This window comes from Vulpes lagopus, chromosome 12 (genome assembly GCF_018345385.1).
Source record: "Vulpes lagopus strain Blue_001 chromosome 12, ASM1834538v1, whole genome shotgun sequence".
NCBI classification, from domain to species: Eukaryota; Metazoa; Chordata; class Mammalia; order Carnivora; family Canidae; genus Vulpes; species Vulpes lagopus.
In genome coordinates, this window is record NC_054835.1 from 59,575,797 (window position 1) to 59,599,494 (window position 23,698).

Sequence of the window (23,698 nt, forward strand, 5' to 3'; positions counted from 1 at the left end):
CGAGAGATCTCCTGAGTGTCCCCCCACTCCCCTTCCGGAGAGGGCTGGTCCTTGGCAGGGCTGACCCGGGCCTCCGGAGCGACCCTGACCCCTCCGGGGCCGCCCCGATGTGACCGTTGAGCCGGGTCACGGGAGAAGCAGAGCTGGGCCGCAGGGAGCCAGGGGGCCGCCGCCTCCAGCAGACCCCGGAGGTCACCGGCCGGCGCCCTCCGAGCTGGCAGGGGTGGTTTGGGGCTTGGTGTGCGGACCTGCTGGTCAGCCTCGGAGGCCGGCTGGCTTTTGTTTACAGTGTGTTCCAAACATCGGAAACATTGCCGCTTTTTTTTTGTTTGTTTGTTTGTTAATTTGGCAGTAACAGTTATTATTGCTAGCTTGATGAACTGTGAATACTAATAAAATTATATCTGCTTTAATGGGATTACAATTAGTGTGTGGATTAAAACGGATGGAAGAGCCGGGCTGAGAAGGGAGGATGTCAGGAGGGAGGGCAGTCGGGAAGGGAAATATAAATTTCCTAAAAAGAAAAAAATATGCAAAATTGCCTAATTACGAATGGGGTTTTAGCGTGGAGGTTCAGAAAGTTCGGACGGAGGAGGCAGGAGGGTAGGGGCTGGGCTCCCCGGCTCTCCGAGACTCAGCCCCGCGCGAGAGGTGCTTCCTGTTCCAGCGCCAGCCCTCGCGCCCTCGGCGAGGCCGCCCTTCTTTCTCTTCCTGCTGTTCCCCTCGTTCTGCCCTCTTCTTTTCTCCTCTCTAGATTTATAACTCGAAAGAGGAAACGTACTTGCTTGGGAAATTGGTGATTTAAAAATATCTGTCCTGGCTGTCCCTGAAGTTAAGTGTCTCTCCTGCCTCTGCGCTGGAGCTGCTGCCCACCCAGCTCAGCCCACGCTGGGGGGCTGCGGCTGCGGCTGGGGCTGGGGCGCGAGCTGGCGGCGGGGACGGTGCGGCCTCCCTCCCAGCCCCTTCTCCTGGCTGCAGCCTTGCAGCCTCTGCTGAGGGTGGGCAGGCTGAGCTTGCAGGTTGGGGGATGGGAGGAAGCAGCTGCACCCCCAGACCCCTGCCCCCCCCCCCCCCCCGCCCGCCCGCCATGCGGGCTAGCCGGGCAGGTAGTAGCATCGCCGCCGAAACAAGGGTCTAGAAGGGCCCCCGACGCCGAGGCTTCCCCAGGGCCATCCCTCTCTGGGGAGGCACAGCCAGGTGGGGTTCCCCGTCAGCTCCCCTGTCCCCACTCATCAACCCACAGCCGGGCCGGGTCTCGGTCAGCCGCCATGTCCCTTTCTTGCTGTTTTTGCCCGATGCAGGCACCACCAAGTCAGGTGGGAATGTGGTCGGGTGGCCTGAACCATTGTCTTGCTCATTCCAAGTTTGACCACGTGGTTCTTGGAGCAGAGGCCATGCTGGGTTTGGAGATCCTGGGTGGGCGCCGGCCTGGTCTGTGTCCTTGACCTAGACTCAGCCCGCCTCCCCTTACGCAGGGTGCTCTAGGGGGCGCTGGAGGTCCCCAGGGCACCCTCAGAGGGGGGCCGGAGGGCCACGTGTTCCTTGTTCCTGGAGGCCATTTCCACCCCCCTTGGGGGACCAGAGAGACCTATTGTGCTTGGAGGTGTCCGACCCATTAGTGACGGAAAGGCTGGCCGAACGGGCGTCCAGCTAGAAACATCTGCCGCTGAAAGCCTTTTGAAATTGCTGAAAGCCAGAATATCGTATTGGTTTTTAAATTTTAGCTACATCAATTTTTTTTAAAGGAATTATGCCCCAGATCACTTTGCTTTGGTCTGTATCCATATATGATCTAGTTTAGAAAGAAAAAAAGTATAATTAAGTTAAAAAAATTTTTCCCCATTTGTGTGCGGATTTCCAAATGGCTAGTTTGGCGGACTTTCTGCCCATTTCCGCGGATGGCCTCCGATCCGCAGGCCAGGCCAAGGCTGCCGGCAGCCCAGCCGCCCCTCCCCGCTGCGACGGCCCCGCTGAAAGGAGAATCGCTCCCAGCTTCTTCCTGTGTCCAGGTCTAATGGGGAGTAGGGTCCCGCCGGCCGGGTGTTGTCCCTGCGTTCCCAGGGCGGCTCATCCCTGGCGCGGCCACAGGGCTGGGCCCAGAGGCTCCCTGCCCCCGCCCGCCCGCCCGCCGGTCCCGCCCCACCCAGTGCTCTCAGGATGTCAGCCTGAGGACCCTGATGGGACGTTGGGCTCCAGGGCTTCTTTCATTGTCTGTCTAAAAATGAAAGTGCTGGTAGCTTTGTAATCGGGCTGTAGGGTTTTATGGTAAAGTGCTGTTCCAGTAACCTTGTCACCAAAAGGTGCAATTAAAATGTTTGGAATCATTATTTTTAGTGCAGTGTTAGATTTTGTCTCTAATACAGATGGTCCGGAGGCAAAGCTGTGAAATCTAGGGGGGAAAAAAAAGGAAAATCAACAACGCATCAACCCAAGATTTTTCATCAGCACTACTGCCTGGAGCGGTTGGGGACCGCGCCTCTCCCGGCACTTAAGAAAGGCGCTTAAGAAAGAGGCGCCGGGCCTGGGAGAGGCCGGCCCCCACCCCCTCTTCCGGCCGGCCGGGCCCTGCCCTCATCCTCCTCGTCCATCCCCCCTGAGGCCAAGCCTTCCAGAAGCACCCGGCCCTTCCCCAAGGCAGGCGGAGGTGCCCACGCGGGTCTTGCTTTTCCGCGATCTGGCTGTGGGCTGGGTCCTCCTCTCTGCCTCCTCTCTCGTGTCTTTTGGGGTGTACGTGGCCCAGCCTGGAAGCCAGGTGCTGCGGGTGGGGGGGGGCGGGGACGCTGGGAAGGAGCAGGGCGGCAGGTCCCTTCTGTCGGGGGTTCGGCCGACTCCTCCGCCGCTCAACGTGCTCCTGATTACCAGCCTCCAAAAGAAAGAAAGCAAAACACACTGGAGGAAAAAAAGATAATTTCCTAGTGTGAAAAGACCCCATCAGAGGTTCCCCCTCCCTCGTCATGTGATATTTTTTTGTAAAGGAGAAAAAATACATTTTCGTAAATACCTCATTAACTCAATGACACGATGGTGTTTCTGCAACAGTTACCAACATTAAGTAGGTGTGAAAAGAGTTACTTTCTGAAGACTCTACCCATCCTGCTCTGGAAGTGACAGAAGCAGACATCAAAGCGGCCGCCCGCTGCAGAGCCGGGAACCCCGGCGGCCCCGCCGAAGCCATTTTTGGAATGTGGGTTTTCTCTCACTGGGGCTCGGCCTGCCCGTGTCTGATTATCGCCCATAAGGATATTCCTATAGGAATATTCAGGTCACGTGAGTAATAAAGCGAATTAGCCCGCGAGGCGGGGAGCGGCCTGGTACGGAGCGCCCATCTCCCCAGGAAAACACACGCACCCCCAAACACTGCCCGGTTATTCTTAGAAATCTCCCTCCTCTGCTTCGAGACTGGGTTCAGCAGCCCGCACAGACAGGACCGAACGCATAGGAGTCTGTTAGAATAACACGGATGAGGCTAAAAATACCCCTCAGAAACACACATAAAAAAGCCAAATCCAACAACAGAACGAGCTAAAAATATTCCAGGCTTTGGCAAAGAGCACAGAGTTAAATAAATTATACAAGAGCCATTCATGGGAGCAAGTTGACTTTCTCTCTTACGGGAACTTGGTTCAAGCTAATAAAAATAATAATTTACTGGCCACTGAGCTTTGCATGAGTTTAAATTTAATTGGTGGGGCTTCTGGCGTTTGTCACTTCTTGGCGATTAGTGGGCTTGCCCTGGCCTGGGGCGGGATGGGGAGGGGGCGGCGGGCCTGGGGTCCCTGGGAGCTCGGGTCCCTCCAGGCTCCTGAGGAGGAGGGCCTGGGTGCAAAGGCCGGATGCCTAGGAGGTGGAAGGAGGAGGGGGGCTGCCGGCAGGGAGGGGGCGGTCGGGGGCGGCGGGAAAGAGACAGGCAAGGTGCGGCTATTTTAATTTGATAAATGATCGTACACCTTTAAGAGTGTGTTTTAACAATCAAGATACACTCCAGCAAGTTGATAGGATGTTCGCTGTCAACTTACATATGTCATCAGAGCGGGCTGTGAGCATAAATAATGTGCCAGAGCGTGCGGGATGCGCTGCAGCCTCTCCCGGAGCCGGGCAGGTAGCACCCCTGTCCCCTGCTGGCGCTTCTCTCTCCTGGTGTCTGGGGTCAGTGGTCAGAGGAGGAGGACAGGACAGGACTGGGTGGGGGCAGGAGGGTGGAAGTCTTTCCTCTCTAGGGAGTTGTCAGGTCTCCCCGCCAAAGTAAGAGTTTGGTCGGCTTGCTGGAGAAGCCACTGCAGGGAGGACCCGAGGCCGGAAATGCAGCATTGTTGGCTGGTGTCTTCAGGCGGCAGATGTCCGTGTTCAGCCACTTCCAGGAATGTTAAGTTTCCACCAGGGGATTAGGGTCAGAGCACCCCCCGCTTTGCTCTCTTCTGTTCCTTGGTTGTGCCTCAGTGGAACCCCCCCCCCAGGAGATCTCTGCGGGCCCTCCTAAACTCCTGAAAGACCACGCTTCCCAGGACGCCCCCGGTCCAGCTCCAGGGGTGGGGGGAGTCCCCAGCACAGAGACTGCCCAGCTAGTGCTTCTGCGTGGGCGGAGGGGGGCCTTGGTGGCACCTCCTGGAGCACAGTGGGCAGGGGTGAGAAGAAGGCCCGCTGGGGACAGCTGGCAGGAGGCCCAAGGAGCCCGCCCCGGGTCCACCCAGCAGCGCCCTGTGACGGGCAGGCACAGCCCCCTGGGAGAGGCCTCTGGGCCCCAGCAGATGGGAGCTGCCCTGCACCCTAGACCCTGCGTGGCCGCCGTCTTGACTGGCGTGAGCAGAGCCCCCGGGGGTTCCCACCGCCCCCCCAGCCCCCTGATTTCAGCCCAAGGCACGTGCCGTCCTTCAGAGGGGCCCCGGTCTCCCCGTCGAGGGCCTGCGTGAAGGGCTGGTCTCCGTCATCAGTCCCACGAGAAAACCCTTCACGCCCTTCGGCGGGCACGCTCCCCAGGCCTCGGGTCCTTAGCCCTTGCCCGAGCCGTGTCCACTGTGTACACCCTGTGAGTGACTTCTGGCAGCTTCTCAGAAGAAACCATCCCCCCAGGACAGGTGTCCAAGGACAGCCTGGCCCGTCACCACCCGTCAAGAGAAGGTTCTCGAACCTCTGGTCCTGGCCTGCAGCCTCCTGGAGAGGTGCTTCTCCGGGATGCCCCTTGGAGATAGCCCCCCCAAAGCACAGCACGCAGACAGGTGACCTGTCTGATGTCCCCCGCCCCTGTCATCCACCAGGGAGCAGCTCTAGGTTCCCTGTTCCCCTGTTCCCCGTTAACCTCTGGGGCCAAAGACTGGGGATTGCAGGGGAACAACAAAAATCAAAGCTAGCCTGCGCCTCTAGAACCTGTCCCCCGCCCCGTCCCCAGCCCCTCCCCCAGTCCCACCCCCCTCCTCCAGCCCCCAGCCCCCTCCCCCAGCCCTTCCTCCCTGGCCCCTCCCCCAGCCCCTTCCCCTCCAGCCCCTCTCCCAGTCCGGTCCCCCTTCCCCCCACCCCACCCCTTCCCCCCAGCCCCGAGGAAGCTGGGCCTGCGGCGCTCGGTGGGGCCGGTGGGGCTGCCGCTGCCGCTGCACCTTGGCTCTGCCGCTCTGCCCGCTGACGTTTTTATGGGATAATATACCGTTTAGATCACGCGGGCCCGCTTGACAGTGGGCCGCCCCTGTTGGTTGTAATACATAACATCCTGCCTCCCTGGCCCTGCGCGCAGCTGCCCGGCCGGCGACGGCGACGGGGACGGGGACGGCGCTGGAGGAGCGGGGGGCCAGGGCGGCCGCGGGGCGGCGTCCAGCGCCGAGCGGGCCCAGGAGCTGGCATCGAGGGCCGCGGCAGCTGTCCGGGCGATTAGGTTCCAGATGGGATCAGCCAGGAAGTGGTTTTCTCATTCTGGCCTGGGGTGGGGGGAGGAGGGGAAGACAAGGAACAGGTGGGTCGGCTTCCCTGCCCCCCCGCCGCCCCCCGACAAAGAGTCCACTGTCTTCAGATGCGAAGGCCGGTGCTGGGCGCTGGGGGGACCCACTGTGTGCCTGGCCCCGAGGAAAGAGGAAGCGGCCCCTCCCCGCCTCAGGGCAGGAACTTGGTTTTCCGCTGGAAGTTTCCAGAAATGGGGGACCGAGGAGAGGACCCGGGTGCTGTCCATCGAGGCCTCTCAGCAGCTGGCTGGGGCCCCAGGGCTGCCTGAGAGCAGTGCCTTCCTGGGGCCGAGAGAGAGAGAGAGACAGAGAGAGAGAGAGAGAGAGAGAGAGAGAGAGAGACAGAGATGGAGATGCCTGAGGCAAATTGCATAAGGACTGAACGGCCCCTGCCATCTTCTGGGAAGGCAGGTCTTGGCTGGGTCCCTCGGCCTGTCCCTCGGCCTGTCCCCGGGGCAGCCAGGGGCTTTCCTCCCAGGGACTCCCTTCCACAGGCAGCTCCAGGGCCGGGCGGCGCGGCCCCCCGAGTGCTGAGCACAGCTGACAGCGAGGAGGAGGCCCGCTGGGGCCCAGAGTCCAGGCTGGGGCTGCGCTGCCCCCACCTCGGGCCCCACGCGTGCCCACAGGTGGCAGGTGCCCACCCAACCAGCCTTCAAGGAATCACATTCCAGCGCCCCTGGGAGAGCCGGCTGTCCGGTGACCTGAATGTGCGCGCTGGTCCGTGTCCATTCGTGCCACCTGCTCTGTCCTTGAGCTCCGGCCCGGCCAGGGTGGTGCCCACTCGGGGCCCGCCCTTGCAGGAGGGGACTGGCCGCCTTGCTCAAGCTCCCTCTTGCCGTCTCACCGTGGACTCTGGAAGCTCTTCCCACAGGACACCCTGTGGCTCCCAGGGCGGCCCCCAGTACTCCCAGTGGGCTCCCTGCCCTGCTACCCGCCCCCCCCCGGCGCCACCCCCCAAGCCAGTTCCACGGCCACCGCTGCCCGGGCCTCGTCACACAGCTGGTCCCGGAGGGTCCTGGCCTCAGGTTCTCAGAGCCCCCGGGTGCCGGTGCTGGGCAGCTCCACCCAGGCCCCCCCCCGCCCCCACCCCCACCGTGTTCTGCTCAGACTCCACCTGTCCTTCCCGGGAGGGCTCCCTGGGCCTCCAGCCCGTCTCTGGCCCTGACCTCCTGGCTGCCCAGTGCACGAGCCCCTGCCCACTGCCGGCGGGGTGGGTGTCCTCCCGGGTGTGCCCCCCCCCCCGGCCGGCCGGGGCTGGGCCTCCCAGGGTGGTGGGGGCCCCCAGGCAGAGACGTGTGCCCTGCCGGGGTGGCACGCATGTGCCTGGGGGAGTGAGGATGGCCCCGTTTGGTTTTCCTCCCATGATTTCACAGCCACGTCGGAGAAAGGGGCAGATAAGGACCGTCTCTGGGAGGTCCGAGTTAGGGGGAGAGGGATGGGAGACATGCCAGGGTCTGCCCTGACCCTTGGTCTCTTTTGGAAAACCAAGGTGCCCTGTCCCCCTACCTGAGTAGGGGCTGAGTGGGACATGCATGCTGGCAGTGCCCCCTGCGTGTCCCCAGCCTGTGTGGCCACCTCCCAGGGGCCAGATCAGCGTCTCCTCATCTTCCAGAAGCATCTCCTGTCATTTGCAGAGGCTCCCAAGCTGTGTGCGCCACATATTAAAAAGTGTCGGAGCTAAACAGATTGGCAGAGTGAGCTGTCCCCTTGTTAGAGTCCCACCTGGAGGCGGGGGCTGGGGGCAGAGGCCAGAGGCTTCACCGGAGTCATAGGGCAGTGGTGGGTGAGGGGGGGGAGCTGGGGAGGGCTGCCCTCCCCTCCCCTGTGGCTGTAGGTGGAGTCGGATGGGGTGGGGCCAAACCTCCCCCTCGCCAAGATTAGGGCCCTGGAGAGACAAGGGAGCCCCCCAGGCGGGGCCGGGGGTCTCACCCCATGCCCTCCGTGGCGTCTCCATGCGGGGGTGGGGGCAGGCCTTTCACCCCAGGCCACTGTGCTTTGTGGCCCCGAGCCCTGGGAGCTGACTCCTGGTTCTCTGGCCGGACGCCTGGCCTGGGAGGTGTGTGTGGCGGGACTGGCCGCGCGCGCAGGCTTTCTGACAGCTGGGGTCCCCTGCTCTGTCCCCGAGGAGCCCGTTGGAGCTGGCCGGACACACACGTGTGCACACCCCGGCCCAGGATGCGCCCAGGGGCCTGCAGAGAAGGTGCTGCCTGGGTCTTGCAGGAGGGGCTGCTTCCCCGGGGGACAGGCAGGAAGCACTTGGGGCCCCTCCCTCATGGGTCACAGCCCCCCCAGCCCTTCTCCATTGAGGTCTTGTGGTCTTGACCACAGAGATAGGAAAGGGGTTCTGGCTCCTGCACCCTGGCACTGGGGTCCTGCCATGGCCCACCGGGGTGGGCTCTCGCTTCTGGGGGCTGTAGGCATGGAAGTGGGGTGGGGCTCATGGATGTGTCTGGGGCTTCTCATGGGGGTTTGACCTCGTGGGGACAGAGGTGCAGCCCCTGGGGTGAGCAGAGCGACCTGCCTGCAGGTCCTAGAGCCCCATGGGGCAGCCGGCGTCTCTCTCTGGAGACCACAGGGAGCGTCCGAGGCCAGAGGCAGGGCGGCCCCGGGGAACTGGGCAGATGACCCGGGCCAGGTCCCGGGCGGCGGTCAGCAGGGAGGAGGGCCTCCTTTCTGTGCGTCGAGATGCTAGTGGGACGGGGGCCAGACATCTGCTCCTCTGTCCCCGGCTGCCACCGTCCTAGTCCCCAGTCCTCTGCCCTGCCCCACCTCGGATGTGGATGTGCCCTGTGTGGCCTCCTTCCTGCTCCCCCGTTTTCTGTGCCTCCAAACCCTGACCCCGCCCACACCTGTGGTTGATTTGGACCAGTGAGCCTGAGGCTGGGGAGACCCCTAGGGAGGTCGCAGGCCACTGACTTGCAGGTGGGGAGGGTCACCCACCCGCCACTGGCTCTGTCCTCTGCCCCTGGATCCTCACTGAGCACATGAGGCCCAGGAACTTCGAGGTCAGCGCTGGCCTCCCCGCTCCCTCTCTGCTTCCCCCTCCCTCCCTCCCTCCTCTGACTCTGCAGGGCAGCCCCAGCCCAGTCTGTCTGTGGAGCCGGCCCCCCACATCTGCTGGGAGGCCCGGTGGGCTGCTGCCCCCCAGCCTAGCTGTGTCGTGGCCCCAGGTGCTGGGTTGGAGATGTGTGACCCCTGGAGGCGGCTCGGACTCCCCCTCCCCTGCACCGCCCACCCGCCCAGGGGGAGCCCGGAGCTCCAGGTGGTCCCTGGGCCGCCAGTGTCCCCCTGTGCCCTGTAGACCTTCCACCCCAGCCTGTGCGACTCACTCAGGTCCCTCCCACCCGTCACGCTTCCCTCCCAGCCCCGCGCTCACGTCCCGGCCCTGCACCCTTGTAGCCTTGGCACGTGTGCTCAGGAAGGCACCGTGTGGCACCAACCCCGGGCGCCTCCTCGCTGGGTGGCGCTCCCCGGGGCCCTGGCGGCCTGCAGGCTGCGGCTTCAGGCCCCGGGCAGGGATGTGAGTCAGGTGAGGGCGGAACTGGGGCTCCCACCTCCCTTCTGGCCTCCGCGGCATCTTCTGGGGGTGCTGACAACAGATCCCTTCGTCCCTGGCCTCAGTGCACGGCCCTCCTCACCCTGCGCAGGACGCGGGGAAGGAGCTGGACTCTGGAGCCCACAGGGCCTGCCGGGTCTGCCCAGTGGGGCAGGTGCCCTGTGCCGTCAGCCTGCCGTGTGCCCCAGCCACCCGGCCAGCAGGTCACTCGTGGGCAGTTTGCCTGAAGCCAGTCCCCTTTTTGAGACTTTTTGCATCCCTGTGGGTCTCCTAAAAATAAGCTTTCAATTTATTTTAAATTAACATTAGAATTAAATCTAAATTAAGTTGTAATGCATCTTAGGCCAGCTCTTAAAAAGTCAACGTATGTGAACACACGTAAGATTGAGAGAAGTCAGGCCATCCCACCCTTCGTCACCTGTCGCAGATGTGAGGACAGATACGTAGTCGAAATCCGAAATGACTGAGTCCGAAGGGCCCTTGAGGAGGAGATGGCCACAGGATCCGCAGGACCCCAACAGAAGGGCAGGGGACGGGACCAGACCCTGCACGGCGCCCACTTGTGCCTGCCCGCAGCGGTCAGGGACAGAGGTGACCTTGGGCCTGGCTTGAAGGGAAGTAGGCTGTGGGGGGCACGGGGGGGGGGGCTGGGGGTGCATCTGCGTCTGTGTCTCGAGGTCAGGAGGCGGGTGGGGCTCGGGGGGACTTCCCACCTAAACCTGGATTTCTGGCTTTTCTGTAGAAGCAGATCTGTTTGCTGAGTTGCTGACTCCCGTCCTGATCCTCCCTTTACCTTCCTGAAGGTTCTTCCTTTGCTCCGGGCTCCCTCCCCTCTCTGTGGTAGTCAGCTATCGCTGTGTGACAAGTCATCCCAAACTTGGCAGCTTACAGTGGCACGCGTCATTGTGTCACGCTTCCTGTGGGTCAGGAATCTGAGTCAAGGAGTCACCAGGGCTGCGGGCATCTCCAGGCTCGGTGCTGGTGGGCCCCCTTGCAGCCCCCCTGCCCCCTGTGGCTGCCACAGGTCTCTGGGCTCAAGGGGTGGGGGTTACATACCAGAGGTCAGGGGTCACCGGGAGCCCCGCTCACCTGAGTCCCTCCTGAGGCCATCCTGAAGCCGTAAGCGCCCTGCCATGCCGGACACTCTTGTCCCACTGCTGGCCAGCTGGCGGCCCTGGGGGGCTGTCCCTGCCTCCGCCCACACTCCCCGGCTCCCCGCATGTGACCTGGCCAAGCCGCTGGAGAACTACCTCGCTCCCTCTCGGCTCAGACCCCTCCTTGCTCCACAACCTTGTCATCACTTCCTCACGGTGACCCCACTCTGGCTCCCAGAGCCCGACCCCTGCTCCATGGAGGCCCCCAGACAGACGTGGCCCTGCTGCCCGGCTGGCCAGACGTGCTGGCTGTGGCATCATCTTACCACCTGTGAGATGTCCCCTTGGAGAGATGCCACCAGCAGGCCAGCGACTTGGCCCCAAAATAGCCTCGAGGACAGTGTGGGTCACCGAGATCCAAGGGTCATTGTTGGAGGCCAGGGTGCCTGGCCTGTGGTTTCCTCAGATTCCGGGCTGGGCCCGGGCGAGGGCCGCTGACCCCGCACAAGGCGGGCACTCGGTAATTGTGTGTCTAATGAATGAGTCGGGTTAGAGTTTCACTGTCCGGACGGAGCCCAGGGTTCAGGCTGTGGCTTGGGTGACAGCGGTGTTGCACTGTGACGTCTGGGCAGCCCTTCCCGGCTGTGCGTGGACCAGCAGCCTGCCCTGGCGAGGTCAGCAGGTGCCCTGGGCCCGCTGCAGCCAGACCCTGGGGACGGGGAGCCAGAGGTCATGGTGCACTGGTGGCCTCCAGACCCTCCGAGGCTGTGTGAGGCGGTGCCCTGGGGGGCCTGTCCTGTCTGGGCGCCCCCTTTCCCCCTCAGGCAGCAGAGCCTTTTCTGTAGTAGTTGCTTGGGGTGGGAATTGGGGGGAGGGGCTCAGTCCTCAGGCTCAGGGACCGTCCCTGGGGTGCATGGGGCCCACGTGGCCGAGCTCGGTGAGGCTACCCGCTTGCCCTGGGGTCACATTGGGAGCAGTGCGGGAGCCCAGTCTCCCTGGGCTGGTTTTCCGCCCCAGCCCTCCCACCCCGGCCCCTCGCAGGCCCCAGCCTGTGGGGAGCGGCGAGCACGGGGCTGGACACCAAGGCGGCAGGGGGACAGCAGGACGCAGGGGCGCTGCTGGGGTTTCTCTGAGCTGCAAGTTCCTGCTGGCGGCCCCCTGAGGCCACCCCTCCCGCCTCAGGGCTGCCCCTCTGTGGACCTGTGGGGTGTGTTCCCCCAGCCCTGAAGCTGCTCCTCTTGCCCCTGCACCTCGAGAGTCCCCAGAAACGCCAGAGCGTCACCGCGGGGGGCTGAGATTTCCCTTCCACTCACGCTGTTTCCGGAGGTTAGAACACCTCCTCCCTGTGCTGGTAGGGGAGCGAGGTTGTCACCGTCACCGCTGCAGGGCTGCGGGCGCTCCCCACCCCGCTGCCAGCCCTCCCTGCGAGCGCCTCCCTGCTTTTGGCCCCGGGGACTCGGGGTGGGAAGGGGGTGCCAGAAGTTGGGGCTCCTGCAGGTCTCTGCCTGGAGGGCCCGGGGCCCTGGGCTCACCCGTCTGTGGGAGCAGGGTGCGTGGGGGTAGCAGGCCCGGATCCAGCCTCTCTCCAGGGGCCCCTGGGGGATTTGGTCTCCCTCGGGGCCCTTGGGGGAGTCACGTGGGCCTCCTCTGCCCCCCCCTCCCCCCTGCAGGGCGATGCCGGCTCCTGCAAAATAAACAGCATCTTTCCCTAATGACACCCGCCTTTCCTCCTCCCCCCCACTCCCCACCCCCGCCCCCAGCATCATATCTCACGTCCCACAACCTCACATCCCACAGAGCCTTTGCCGGCTTGGCTCTCACGTGCTCGTCGTGACTCCTCTCCGCGTGTCCGCGCCCTGGTGTGTGTGCACGTTTCCCTGGGCTGCTCCTGGCTCCCTGCCCTTCCCGCTGGTCTCTCCTACTTCAAGCCCCCGCACCCCCCCGGGGCAAACCCCTGGGCTAAGAGGCCCCTCCTGAGCCGGCCCCTTGCCAGGGCCCACGGTGGCCACACGCTGACCACTGAGGCAGGACCAGCTTCCCAGGGCACTTGGGGTCGGGCGGCCCCATCCCGGTGCCCTCTGGCCACGCGCCGGGCCCGGGGCCTCCTCTGCGGGGGCTGCCCGGGGGGTTGAGCCGCCGGGAGGCCTGGCCAGGTGCTAGCGGAGGGCCCTGCGCGGGGGCGGCCTGGGTGCACACGGAGCCTCGAGGAACAGAGTCAGGAAGGGACGTGTTCTCCCGGAGGGGGCGGCGCCGGAGCGAGAGCCCCCGTGGCTGGATCGAACCATACCTGAAGGAGTGGGTGGGGAAACGAGGACAGTTGGCACTGGCGTCAGGGACCTACAGAACTTGAGAGGGCCCTCCTGCCCGCCTGCCCTCTCTTTCTTAGACACCGGAGGCTGGTCCACGCGTGACCCGTGCAGATCTCGGGTCCCCTCCTGGCCGCCCTCCTGGCCCCGCTCCAGGACGCTGCAGCCGAGCCAGCCCTCCTGGGTGTCCGGCCCATGGTCCCTGGTCCTTCTCAGGCACAAGAAGCTGGCCTGAGGGCGGGCGGCAGCCAGGCGGAGCTCCCCAGTGCATCGTGGTAGCCGCTGGACGGAGCACCCCAGGGCCTGTGGCCGCCCCTGCCCTTGCCCAGCAGCCACGGCTCCGCTGGAGCCCACGACGCATACCAGTGCCTCTCCCACCTGGGGGGTGGGTGCAGGTGCCTGGGTCAGCCCGCAGCCCTGCTAGAAGTCTGGGACGGGTCTGTCTTCAGATCCCTCCAGCCCACCCAGGCCAGCCCGACCTCCGGGCCTGGTAGCTGGACCCGGGGCAGGATGTGGGATGTCGCCTGAGGGAGCTCGCCAACCTTCCTCACCCTGGGAAGACGAGGTGCCTCTGAGCGCCCCACCCTGGAACTGCCAGCCTCCAGGCAGGGAGAGTCCTGCATTTACTGAGGACGGCAGAGGGGTTGGTGAACCAGCCGGGAGCAAGAGGCCGGCTTCCGTGAGGTTTCATGCCAGCCGAGTGCCAAGGGGACTGCCTCTGTGGCCAGCAGGCGAGGGGCACGGGGCCAGGGGGCTGGGGCCAGGGCAGCTGCAGCACACATGCCCCCGCTCAGGGCCAGCGCCCAGGTGGGCACATGGCCGGGGCGGCCGCCAGGTAGGGCTGAGGGTGGCAGGACAGGGAGTAACTGTATACCTGGGTCTGGGGGTTGTGACTACCTACCAGGGGGGGATAATCAGATGGGGGGGATGGAAGGAAGGAGGGAGGGAGGGATGGGTCCACGGGATGGTGAGCCTGACCCCAGGTGGCCTCCACCAGCACCTGCCTCACCCCTTAGAGCCTCCTGCTGTGCTGACCTTGGAGCCTCTGCCCAGTGCAGGCAGCGATCTCCCCTTCATGGGGTGGGGTGGGGGTGGGAGGAGGAAGATCACACCCCTGGACACCGTTCCAGTGACAGGCGACGCGGACACGATGGCCAGGCCCACTAGACCCTCCACCCCCGGCCTGGAGCCTTCACTCGGGGCCCATCCTGTGCTGGTGTGAGCACGTCACACCAGGCCCCGCCAGCAGGTGTGCTGGGCCCTCTGTGGGAGGCCAGGGGTGGGGGGCCGGGGACTGGGGGCCGGGGGCTGGGCTCGGGAGCCCAAAGTGCGGCGTCTACACCAGAGCCTCCAGCTCCTGGCCCCGACTTCTTTCAAGGTGGTGGGAAGGGAAGGGCCTTGCTTCAGCCGAGGACGCTCTGCCTGTTGGGGGTGTTCAGGGGTGGTTTTGACGGGCCCCGGCCACCTCCCCAGCCCGCCCCCAGCCCCGGCCGCTTGCCTGCCCTCAGGGGTGTCCTGGGGGGGAGGTGCTGGCTGCCCGCCCCGCCCCGGGAGGGTGCAGGGAAGGAGGCTGTGTGAGGGGCAGGGGAGCACGGAGGAGAGCCGTGCCCGTGCCCGGACCCTCGACCCCGGCTGGGGCCCTCTGAGTCACTCCCCGCCCCGAGGCCGAGGGCGGCCCCTTTGCCCAGCCAAAGGGCTAAATTTACCCTTTTAATAAGAACCAGACTTATATCCGATTTTCCTTTTCTTTTATTAGTTCTGGGCTGTTGGTGGTTGGGCCTCCCCTGTCATCTTGCCTCCACGTTGGTCGGCTGGGTGGCTCAGCAACCACAGAATTTTCCTATTATGGCCTGAGAACCGCTGCCTTTGGGCCAACCCGGGCTTCTGGAACGTTCTCCTGGGCCATTGGAGAGGGGCTTCCCATGTGACACGCTCATGTTTCTGGGCGGCTGCCCCTCACCCTGGGCTGCTCCACATCCTCGGGCTGGGCCGGCCCGCAGCCTCAGCCTCTGCTTCACATCCCTGCCCCCTCGGTCTCTCCCCCTCCCTCCTCTCTCCCGGCTCCTGCCTCAGGCTCCTCTTCTAGTCCAGCCACCATCTCAGAGTTGTGCACAGCAGCTGGGATCGCTGGACAGGCCAACACCTGGGGGTGGCCAGCTTGCAGCTGGAGGGAGGGGACTCCCCCAGGTCCCCACGGTGGGTGCGTGGGTCCTTGAGCCTGCCCGGCAAGGCTGGCCCTGCAGGGGGGCGTCCCAGACCAGAGGGCTCCTTGCTGTCCAAGCTGCTTCTCCACCGTAGAGAGGATGGGCTGCCCTTTGGGGGCTGGGCCTGGCCACAGGCCTACCAGCTGTCCCCCAGCAGCCACACGAGTTCTGGGGCCACTTTTAGATCCAGGTGGCAGGGGACTGAGCAGCTGGCCTGGTCAGGGTCCTGCTCCCCAACAGCCTGGGGGTGTTAGAGCTACAGTGTGGTGTGGACTAGAGGCTAGGGTCCCCTTCGGTCACAAGCGAGCCTGGCTGTGCCCCCACCTCCCAGGGTAGAGGAGGAAGGAGGTGGGCAGGACCCAGGCAGCTGGTCAGCCCGCTGCCCCCTCCCAGGTCCCCTGGGGGTCGGGCAGACAGAACCAAAGGCCAGGGTCTGGGCCCGCGAGGGGGCCAGTCTGGCGGGAGTCTGGCCTGGGAAGCAGGCCTTCGAGGGCCCCTCGTGCGTGCTTTGTGCCTCGTGTCCAAACCCAGGTGCAGCGCGCATCCTCAGAGCCCGTGCCTCGGACACGCGGGCTCATCTGTGCCCCGTGCACACACCTGCGGCCGTGCAGCGGCGCTCACACGCGGTCACGTGCCTGGGCCGTGGTGGGGTCCAGCCCTGTCGGGACCGTTCCAGGCGGTCGCTGGGAATCCTACAGCCCCGTGCACACCCAGAGCGGCCCCTCCCTGCCCCCCTCCTCCCACCCGCTTTCCCTCAGGCTGCCCAGGCCGCAGCATCTCGGTCCCTGCAGGACTAAGGCTGGTCGCCAGCTGGACACTGTCCTTCCGCGCTCCCTGTCCCAGATGAGAGGGGTGCGGCCGGGCCCTGCGCTGGGCTGTGGGTCCTTCCTGCCCCCGTTCTTGACAGCTCCCTGGGGGCCTGGTTCAGCCCCTCGGCACACCTCCTGTCCCTCTGGTGTCCTGGGGGAGACCCACGATGGCCCCAGGGTTCGGGTGTCCCCAGTGCCCAGGTGAGCCCTGCAGGCCTGAGCGGGAGGGTGGGAGCTGGAGGATGCAGGGCCCGGGGAGTCCCATGCCAGCGGCAGTCGCTGGGCTTCGGGGAACCAAGGGAGCCAGGGGAGCCCCGGGAGGCTTGCTTCTCAGGAGCGGCCGCAGCCATCCTGGCCTTTTCCGCACAACACAGCTCGGCTTCCAGAAGGGAGGGTGCCGTCCCCGTGGCTCACTCAAGACGAAACAAGCGCTGGTTGTGCCCAGCTCTGAGGCCCTCGCCTGCCCGCCTTCTGCTCCCTCGGCCCTCGGCCCGGGGTCACAGTGAGCAGCCGGGCTCCCTGGGGCCCCCCCGCAGGCCTGGCGCAGGGGTGGGGCTGGACACAGGGGCGCTGCGGGCACCCGGCTGCCCAGGCCACCAGGCCCCCCAAGCTCTGGGTGCGTGGCCACCAGTCAGTGCCCTGGGCTGGAGGCTCCCCCAGGCAACACCTGTGCTCGGGTGGGAGCAGCCGTAGCTCCTGGCGGTGGCAGGTGGCCTGGCCAGAGGGTAGCTGTGGGGAAGACGCAGCTGTCCTGGGGCGTGCCCGGCCACGTGGGGCCACCCCAGCCGGGCCCACAGAGCGGCCCTGGGTTTAGCCTCCCGGCACCGAGGCCCCGGGGGCGAAGGCGGGGCTCAGCGGTCACCTGACAATGTCGGGGTGCTCAGGGCCTTGCAGCCCAGCCCTGTCCAGCCGGGGCAGCTGTGAGGGCAGCGGCCAGCCAGGGAGGGCCAGTTTCCCGGTCCAGGTGGCCTGGGCCTCGGGGTGTAGGGTCAGATGGGGCTCGGGGTCAGGGCTGTGCTGAGGAGCTGGGCCGCCAGGGGGTGTCGTGTGCCCCCCCGCCCCCCCCCCGCCCCGGGCATGCTGGCTTCGGGAGCCGGTTTCTCAGCCAGCCGGGTGCCCGGGCCAGGCCTCCGTGGGGTACGAGGCACAGCCTGGGCGGTGCCGGAGCCGGGACCGGAGCCCTGTGTCTGGGGCGGCACAGCCTGGGCGGCCCGCGGCCCTGCGCACACCCGCTCGGCGGCCAGGCCCCTTCCCTGAACACGGGCCGCGTCTGTGACGACAGTGACGGAGAATCCCGGGGCAGCGGCCACCTGGGCAGGCACGCTGGGGGGGACAGGGCGGCCTCGGAGTGGATGGGCCTCCTTCAGCCCCAGCCGGCGCCCTCGGGACCACGGCGTCCGCACGGGGATGCCCCACGGTGGGCCGCCGGCCGGGGCTGCGTGAGGGCAATGCGTGAGGTCCGCAGAGCCCCTGGTCTGAGAGGCTGGAGCCCAAGGCTCCGGGGTGAGGGCGCCCAGCCGAGGGCGGGGGTGTCCACCCGAGGACCTCTCTGGCCTTCCCTGCTGCTCGGGGCTCCCACTGTCCCTCCCCGGGCCGGTGACCACAGCAGTCCGTGGGCAAGGACCTTGCCAAGAGGAAAGAGGCCTTCAGCCCAGTTCCCGGCCAGACTTGGCCGCGAGGCTCCAGCCCTGGCCGGGGCCCAGGCCGCCTCTGCTCACGCTCTGTCTGGGGCTGGCTACTGGTTGGCGGGAGGGGCTGGGGAGGCGGCAGCCAGGTCTGCCCAGGCCCCTGCTGGCCAGGCACGTTGCCATGTCCAGACTCCTTGGAGGTGGAGGTGACAGTGAGAGCCAGCTAGGGGAGGGGAGGCTCCGGGGTCCTCTGCCCTCTCCCGCCACCCACCACCCTGCCCTGGCACCTCCAGCTGCTTCCAAGCTTCTAGGCCCCGGGTGGGAGGGAAGACATGGAGCCCTTCGGAGCAAGGATTGCAGAGCCCCACCGCACAGGTTCCAGGCTGGGGGGACCGGCCTGCGGGCCAGGGGTGTGGGAGCCCCTGGTGGGACCTGGCGCTGCAGACAGGTTTGGGGTGGGAGGGGCCCCCTGGGTCTTCGTGAGAGTCTCCCACGGTGGCTCGGGGCACGCGATGTCTGTGCAGCAGGGAGTGGCAGGTGTCCCCAGCGACCTTTGTCGGGGCCAGTGCACAAATGCCTAGAACACGTGGGTGCTCCCCGGGCAGTGGGGTCTCTGGTGACCTCCACTTCCTTCCGTGTGTGCAGTTTACAGCGAAGCTGCAGACCTCACTTGTGCATGACAAGGCTCTTGTGTTTTCAACCTGAAGGGGAGAGTGGAGGAGGCCCCGGTGGACCAGGCCCTGGGCTGCAGAGCCATGGGGGGCTGGGTTAGGTCAGGTGGGTGTGGGAGGGGTGGCCCCGAAGGTCCCAGGGTGGGGAGGGGCAGGGCTGGGGTTCGGGTCCCTTCCTTGGCCCCGAGAAACCAGCTGAGGGGCCCCCTGAGGGTTCCCTCGATCTGAGAGAGGCTGTGTAGACAGGGGCGAGGTAGACCCAGGCTCGGGGGCTGAGGGGGTGTCCCCTGCTCTGGAGCCATGACCAGGGGCCGCTGAGCCCAGGTTCCCCCCACCTGTGCAGTGGGACCTCCTTCTGGGATAGTGTCAGAACAGGGCACCCATGATGTCCCGGGACCTCCCCCACCCGGGGCAGTGGGTCTTCAGAGGCCGCCTGCCAGCCGCAGCAGCACCCAGGCTGGGGACACCCCGTGCGGGCGGGACCCACCTCCGAGCATCCGCCAAGCCTCGCTCCCCGGCCCCAGGGACTCCCAGCTGCACTTCCCGCCCAGCCCGGGCCTGGCCGGCCGCCTGCCCCTGCCGTGTGGGAGAGCTCAAGGTGCGGGCTTCTCAGGCTGGGCTCCTGGAGAAATCCTTTATCCAGACCCGACTTTTGGACTCAGTTGCTTCCCACTGTCCCGGGAGGAGTGGGGTGGGCGGGACTTCCCTGGGAGGGTGCGGGGGTGGGAGGCCCTGGGAGACTAGGGGCGGCCTGGGCGAGGCAGGAAGAGGCCTGCTCATCCCCCAGGCATGGCCCCCCCCAGGGTCCCCGGAGCCCGGCAGGGGCCGCCCGCCCCCTCCTGCCCCTCCACCCCGGCCCCTGGAGGCCCACACTTCCCTTCCCAGCCCAGAGTCCCCTCCCCTGGCTGGACGCCTGTGGTCTGGCCACGGCCCATGGCAGTCCCAGCCCTGCGGTCCGGGAAGTCCCTGGCTCCTGGGCACCTTCGTCCCCTGCCTCCGGGTCCTCTCAGGGGCCCCACGCGGCCTGACACCCGCCACAGAGGTCAGCGTGCAGCCTGGTTCCCCGCCAGCGCTCTCAGACCTGCCTCTGTGGCCGGCGCCCAGGAAAGGCCCCTTTCCTGCGTAGGTCCCATCGTCGCTCACGGGAGGGGCGGGAGGCCGCCAGGGTCCCCCCCCCCCCCCCGGGGCCGCCCCTCCCTCGCCCCTGCGCTGGGCCCTGCCTCCTCTGTGCTGAGTCACCCCGAGTCTGGGAAGCTCCCAGGGCCACGCCAGGCTGGATGAGGAATCACAAATTCACAAATTCCCCCTGCCTCCCGGGCTGGGAAACAGCTGCCCTGACTCACCTTGGGCAGGGCCTACAGCCTCCGGGCGCCCAGCGCCCCTGGGAACCCCACCGGGCCCCTACACGCAGCCCAGCGGGGTGGTGAGCCCCCAGGCCCGACTCTCCATCCCCCGGGATGGTCCCAGGCCAGGCTCGCTGCCGGGGAACGGAGGTGACAAGGCGCTGCCAGGGTGGGGGCCACGCAGGACGGCCCTCAGGCACCCAGCGGGCAGCAGGGGCCGCTCCTGGAAGAGCATCTGTGCGCACAGACGCCCGGTCGGCGTGGAGATCCAGGGAGGCTCGCTCAGCCTGGCCTTGGCCGCTGGATTTGGGGAGGGGGGGGCACGGCGGCGCAGGGTGCAGGTGGCCATGGCCGTGCAGGCCTCGAAGGCTGGCAGCCCGAGAGGCGCAGAGGGTCCTGGCAGGCGGGTGACCGTGGGTGTGCCGCCCGCCGGCCGGACCCTGACCCTGAGAGACCCTGGGGGCTGTGAGAAGCGGGTCCCCGGCCCTCCGCAGGCTCTTCTTCCTCTTCGCCGTTTGTTTCCGTGTCGCTCACCTGGGGCAGGGCTCATGAGTCAGCTGGGGGGACCTGGGGAGAAAGTCAAGGACCCCACTGTGGGGTGCTGCCCAGGAGCTGGGGGGCCCCCGGGGCTGGGGCAGGGCCTCCACCGACGCTGGAGCTCCCTGGGAGGTGTGGGCAGAGGCGTCTGGCAGGTGTGCTGGTGGCGGGGGGACCTCAGCCTGGGAGGGTCGGGGCTCTGCCCCTGAGGAGGCCCACCCACACCGCAGCGTGCCCCCCACGGGCACAGGGCTTGGCATCTGGCTGCAGGGGTGGGGTGGGGACAGGGACGTGGTGGTGGCAGCAGTGCAAACAGTAACGGGGGCATGGGACCCTGAGGGCATCTGGGGGCCCTGGGGGGTATTGGAAGGCCACAGCCCTGGAGTCCAGGGCTCCAGAAGGAACATTCAGAACGAGGCTCCTGGTGAGGTTGCCCTGCTCAGACTCACTCTCACCCCCTGCCCCGTGTCCACAGCCGGCAGCCGCCTGATGGGAAACTCTGCGGCCTCCTCTTTCATGGGCAGCTTTCTCACCGGCAGCCTGGGCTCGGCGGCCCCCGCGCACCCCAGCGGCCCCGCCCCGGCCCCCTCGGAGCAGGCCTACCGCGGCTCCCACCCCGCCACCTCCCAGATCTGGTTCTCTCACTCCCATGAAGGTAAGTCCGGGGCCGGGGCTGAGCGGAGGGGGCTCCCCTGCTGTGGCCTGCCCAGGAAGCCCCCACGGGGGAGGTGGTAATTGGTTGGAAACGGGGGGCGGGCCCCGCCAGGCAGTGGTCCCAGCCAGATGTGCACACAGATGGGCAGAGAGGGAGAGGAGGAGGAGGGGCTCAGAGGGCTCTGGGGGGGCCAGGGAAATGTGGAGCCCAGCTGGGCGGGCGGGGGCCGGGCTGCACCCTCTGCCTGGGGCTGCGCCCACCTCCCCAGACTCGGAGAGGTGTGGGTTCCAGATGTGCCCGCTGGGAGGGAGGGGCGGGGAGGGCAGAGCTGTCAACAGGCTCCCGCTGCCACCTCGGGGGCCTGGCCTCCTGGTGGAATGGAGCCCTGTGCGCACAGGCCGCGCGGCCAGCAGGGAGGCCTCTGGGGGCCCCTCGGGGACTCTGGGGCTCCCCGCAGCTTCCCAGCGCCCTGTTGTCTGTCCGGCCCCTTGGCACCGTGACGTGGGTGGCAGCTTATGCCCGAGGTCTCTGGGATCCGTGCAGCTCGGGAAGGGTTAAGCCCGGCGGCGCTGGCTGGCACGCGGAGAGGTAATTGCACTTGGCAGCGGGCACAGAGGGCTCTCCGCTCCTGGCACCAGCGCCGCCGTAACTCAGTGACTGCTGGGCGGCAAGCACCGCGTTTGCAGAGCGAGCACCCACACACTGCGCCCGCCGCCCGCGTTCCAGGCAGGGAGATTAGCGCCCGGCGCTACTGGAGAGCCAGAGAAACCTCTTTGTGCAACAAGAAAGGGGCTGTTTTCCAAACAGGACAGGTGACAAGTGAGGGACAGTTGTTAAAATAATCTGGGCTTTAAGCGCTGTGCAGAGTGCACATGTTGGGCAGGCGATAAGGAGCAGCTCTCTTTCCTGGTGGCAGGGTGGCCAGGCGGGCAGAGCGGGGTCCCCGGCCCAGACTCGCCCCCGCGGCCAGCCCCCTGCCCTCTGCACTCGGAGGGCCCCCCAGGGGACAGCTGGTGCACATGCTGCTGGGCCCTGGCTGGGCCTTCGCTGGCGCCTGCGGGTGCGCCCCGTGCACCGTGCACCTCTCCCCCGGGCCCCTCCAGCCCTCCCGCCCTCGGTGTCTGCCAGGCAAGCTCCCAGCCCTGGCAGGAGCATCTGGGAAGGATGTCTGTGGGAGGGAGGAGGGTGGCCGAGCGTGGGGGAGCAGGGGGGAGGCCTGCGGCAGCCGCCCAAGACCACCTCAAAATAACCAAGTAACGGAATAACGGCCCCTGCCCCACCCCGGCCCGGCCACAGGTGCACAGGCGCACCCAGGCTGGCTGACTTAGTTTCCCCTCCGTGCAGTGGTGGCTGGGCGGGAGGGGGAGCAGCTCTGTGTCAGGACACGCACGGCCCCTTCTGGCCCACCCTGGGGGACCCCACCAGCACGGAGGGCGGTTTGTGGGCAGCGCCACCTGCCCCGGGGCCCAGGGAGAGGGTGGCCCTGTCCTGCCCCTCTGGGGGCTGCGTGGAGGGCGGGTGGGAGGCAGCCCGCAGACGCGCCCTCAACGGCCTCCCGCCACTCACTTCCCCTGAGCCAACGGCTGCTTCGGCCAGGAGGCTTGTCGCCTTTGGGGCACAAGCAGCCGAGTGGCAGCCCCAGGGGATCCCCCCCGCAGGGCAGGGGTGGGGGGCTCCCGGGCTTGGGCGGGCCTCTGCCCTGCATCCTACGGGGCGGCCTGAGTGGGACGAGGGTCAGTGCCAGGCCTCGCCAAGGACGTCCCTCCCTCTCGGGCCAGCCCTGTGGCCGAGCGGTCATCGGTCCACCCACCCGGCCCCAAAACACCGCCTGCACCGCCTCGGGCTGGACTCGCCTGCGGCCGGGCGTGGGGAGACTCCGTGGGCCAGCACAGGGGGACCCGGGGGGACGCAGGGGGACAAGGGACAGAGGGAAACGGGATGTGGCCTCTTACCCCCCCGCCGGCCAGCCTCCAGGGCACAGGGCCTGGGGGGAGCAGGGCCCACCCGAGGGTAGCTGGGGCGGGGGACCAGGGGGCCATCTGGGCCGGTGCCTCGGTTTACCCATCACTGCGTCCCCCCCGTGTGCCTTCCACTCGGCCGCCCCGCCTCGGGATCTCCTTCCTGCGGGGGTTCCCCTGCCCGCCGCCCGCCGGCTGCAGCCTCGCCCCCCGACGGGCCACGTGGTGCCGGCTGCGCGCCGGAGCTGGAGCGGAAAGGCCGGCGGCGGGCGGGGCCGGAGCGAGTGGCAGCGCTCGCTGGCTGGCTGCCCTGGCAGCGTGCCTGGCTGCTAGTTTGACTGGGTGCCAGCTGGCTCCCCGCGTGCCGGGGCCTGTTTCTCTGCCGTGTGTGTTCGGAGAGAAGGGGGGTGAGGCGGGCGGGGGGCACGCGACACGGCCGGAGAGCGGGGGCCGCAGGCACGGTGGGCTGCCTGGGCGGGCTGCCTACGGCTGGCTCCCACCCTCCGCCCCTCCTCCCACCGCCCCGGGCCGCCAGGCGCCAGGTGCCCTCCCTGACCTGCGGCGGGCCGGGCGGCTGGAGCTCCGTGGGGAGGGCAGGGAGGCCGGGCGGGCAGCGGGCGGGGGCCGGGTCGAGGGAGGGGCCCAGGCGGCGACCCCCGTGCCAGGCGGGACTCGCCCCGGCCGTGGTGCGCCCGGCTCGGCATCTGGGGGGCAGCTGCCGGAGCGAGGGCCCAGGCTCGCTGCCTCCCTGGCGGAGCTGCTGGGGTGCAGGGGAGCCTCGCGGAGCCGGAGGAGCCGCCCCGGAACATCTGGCCTGGGGCAGGGACCGAGAGTGCAGCCCCAGGCCCCCGGCCTCCTCGCCCGCCCAAGCGAAGGGTCCTGCCCGCAGCTGGACGTTCCCCCCTGAGGCTGAGGATGGGAGTGGGCGGCGGAACTGGCCCAGGCAGGGGTGAGCCGGTGTCCAGCCTGCCTGCCCTGGGTGGGTCGGAGCAGGGGCGGGGGCTGGGGGGGCA

At 67.0% G+C, this 23,698-nt stretch overlaps 1 protein-coding gene across 4 annotated transcripts in view; it reads left to right on the plus strand.

Annotated features, from left to right (window-relative positions):
* Positions 1 to 23,698, plus strand: part of BAHCC1 (BAH domain and coiled-coil containing 1) — a 58,906-nt gene that overhangs the window by 4,958 nt on the left and 30,250 nt on the right. For 3 of the 4 annotated variants that reach the window (XM_041725024.1, XM_041725028.1, XM_041725025.1), the window contains exon 3: positions 20,548 to 20,727. In XM_041725024.1, the coding sequence (XP_041580958.1) occupies positions 20,548 to 20,727 (180 nt within the window). Of the gene's footprint in view, positions 1 to 20,547; positions 20,728 to 20,822; positions 21,316 to 23,698 lie in introns of those variants that run through there. The other variant, XM_041725029.1, reaches the window with a different exon arrangement.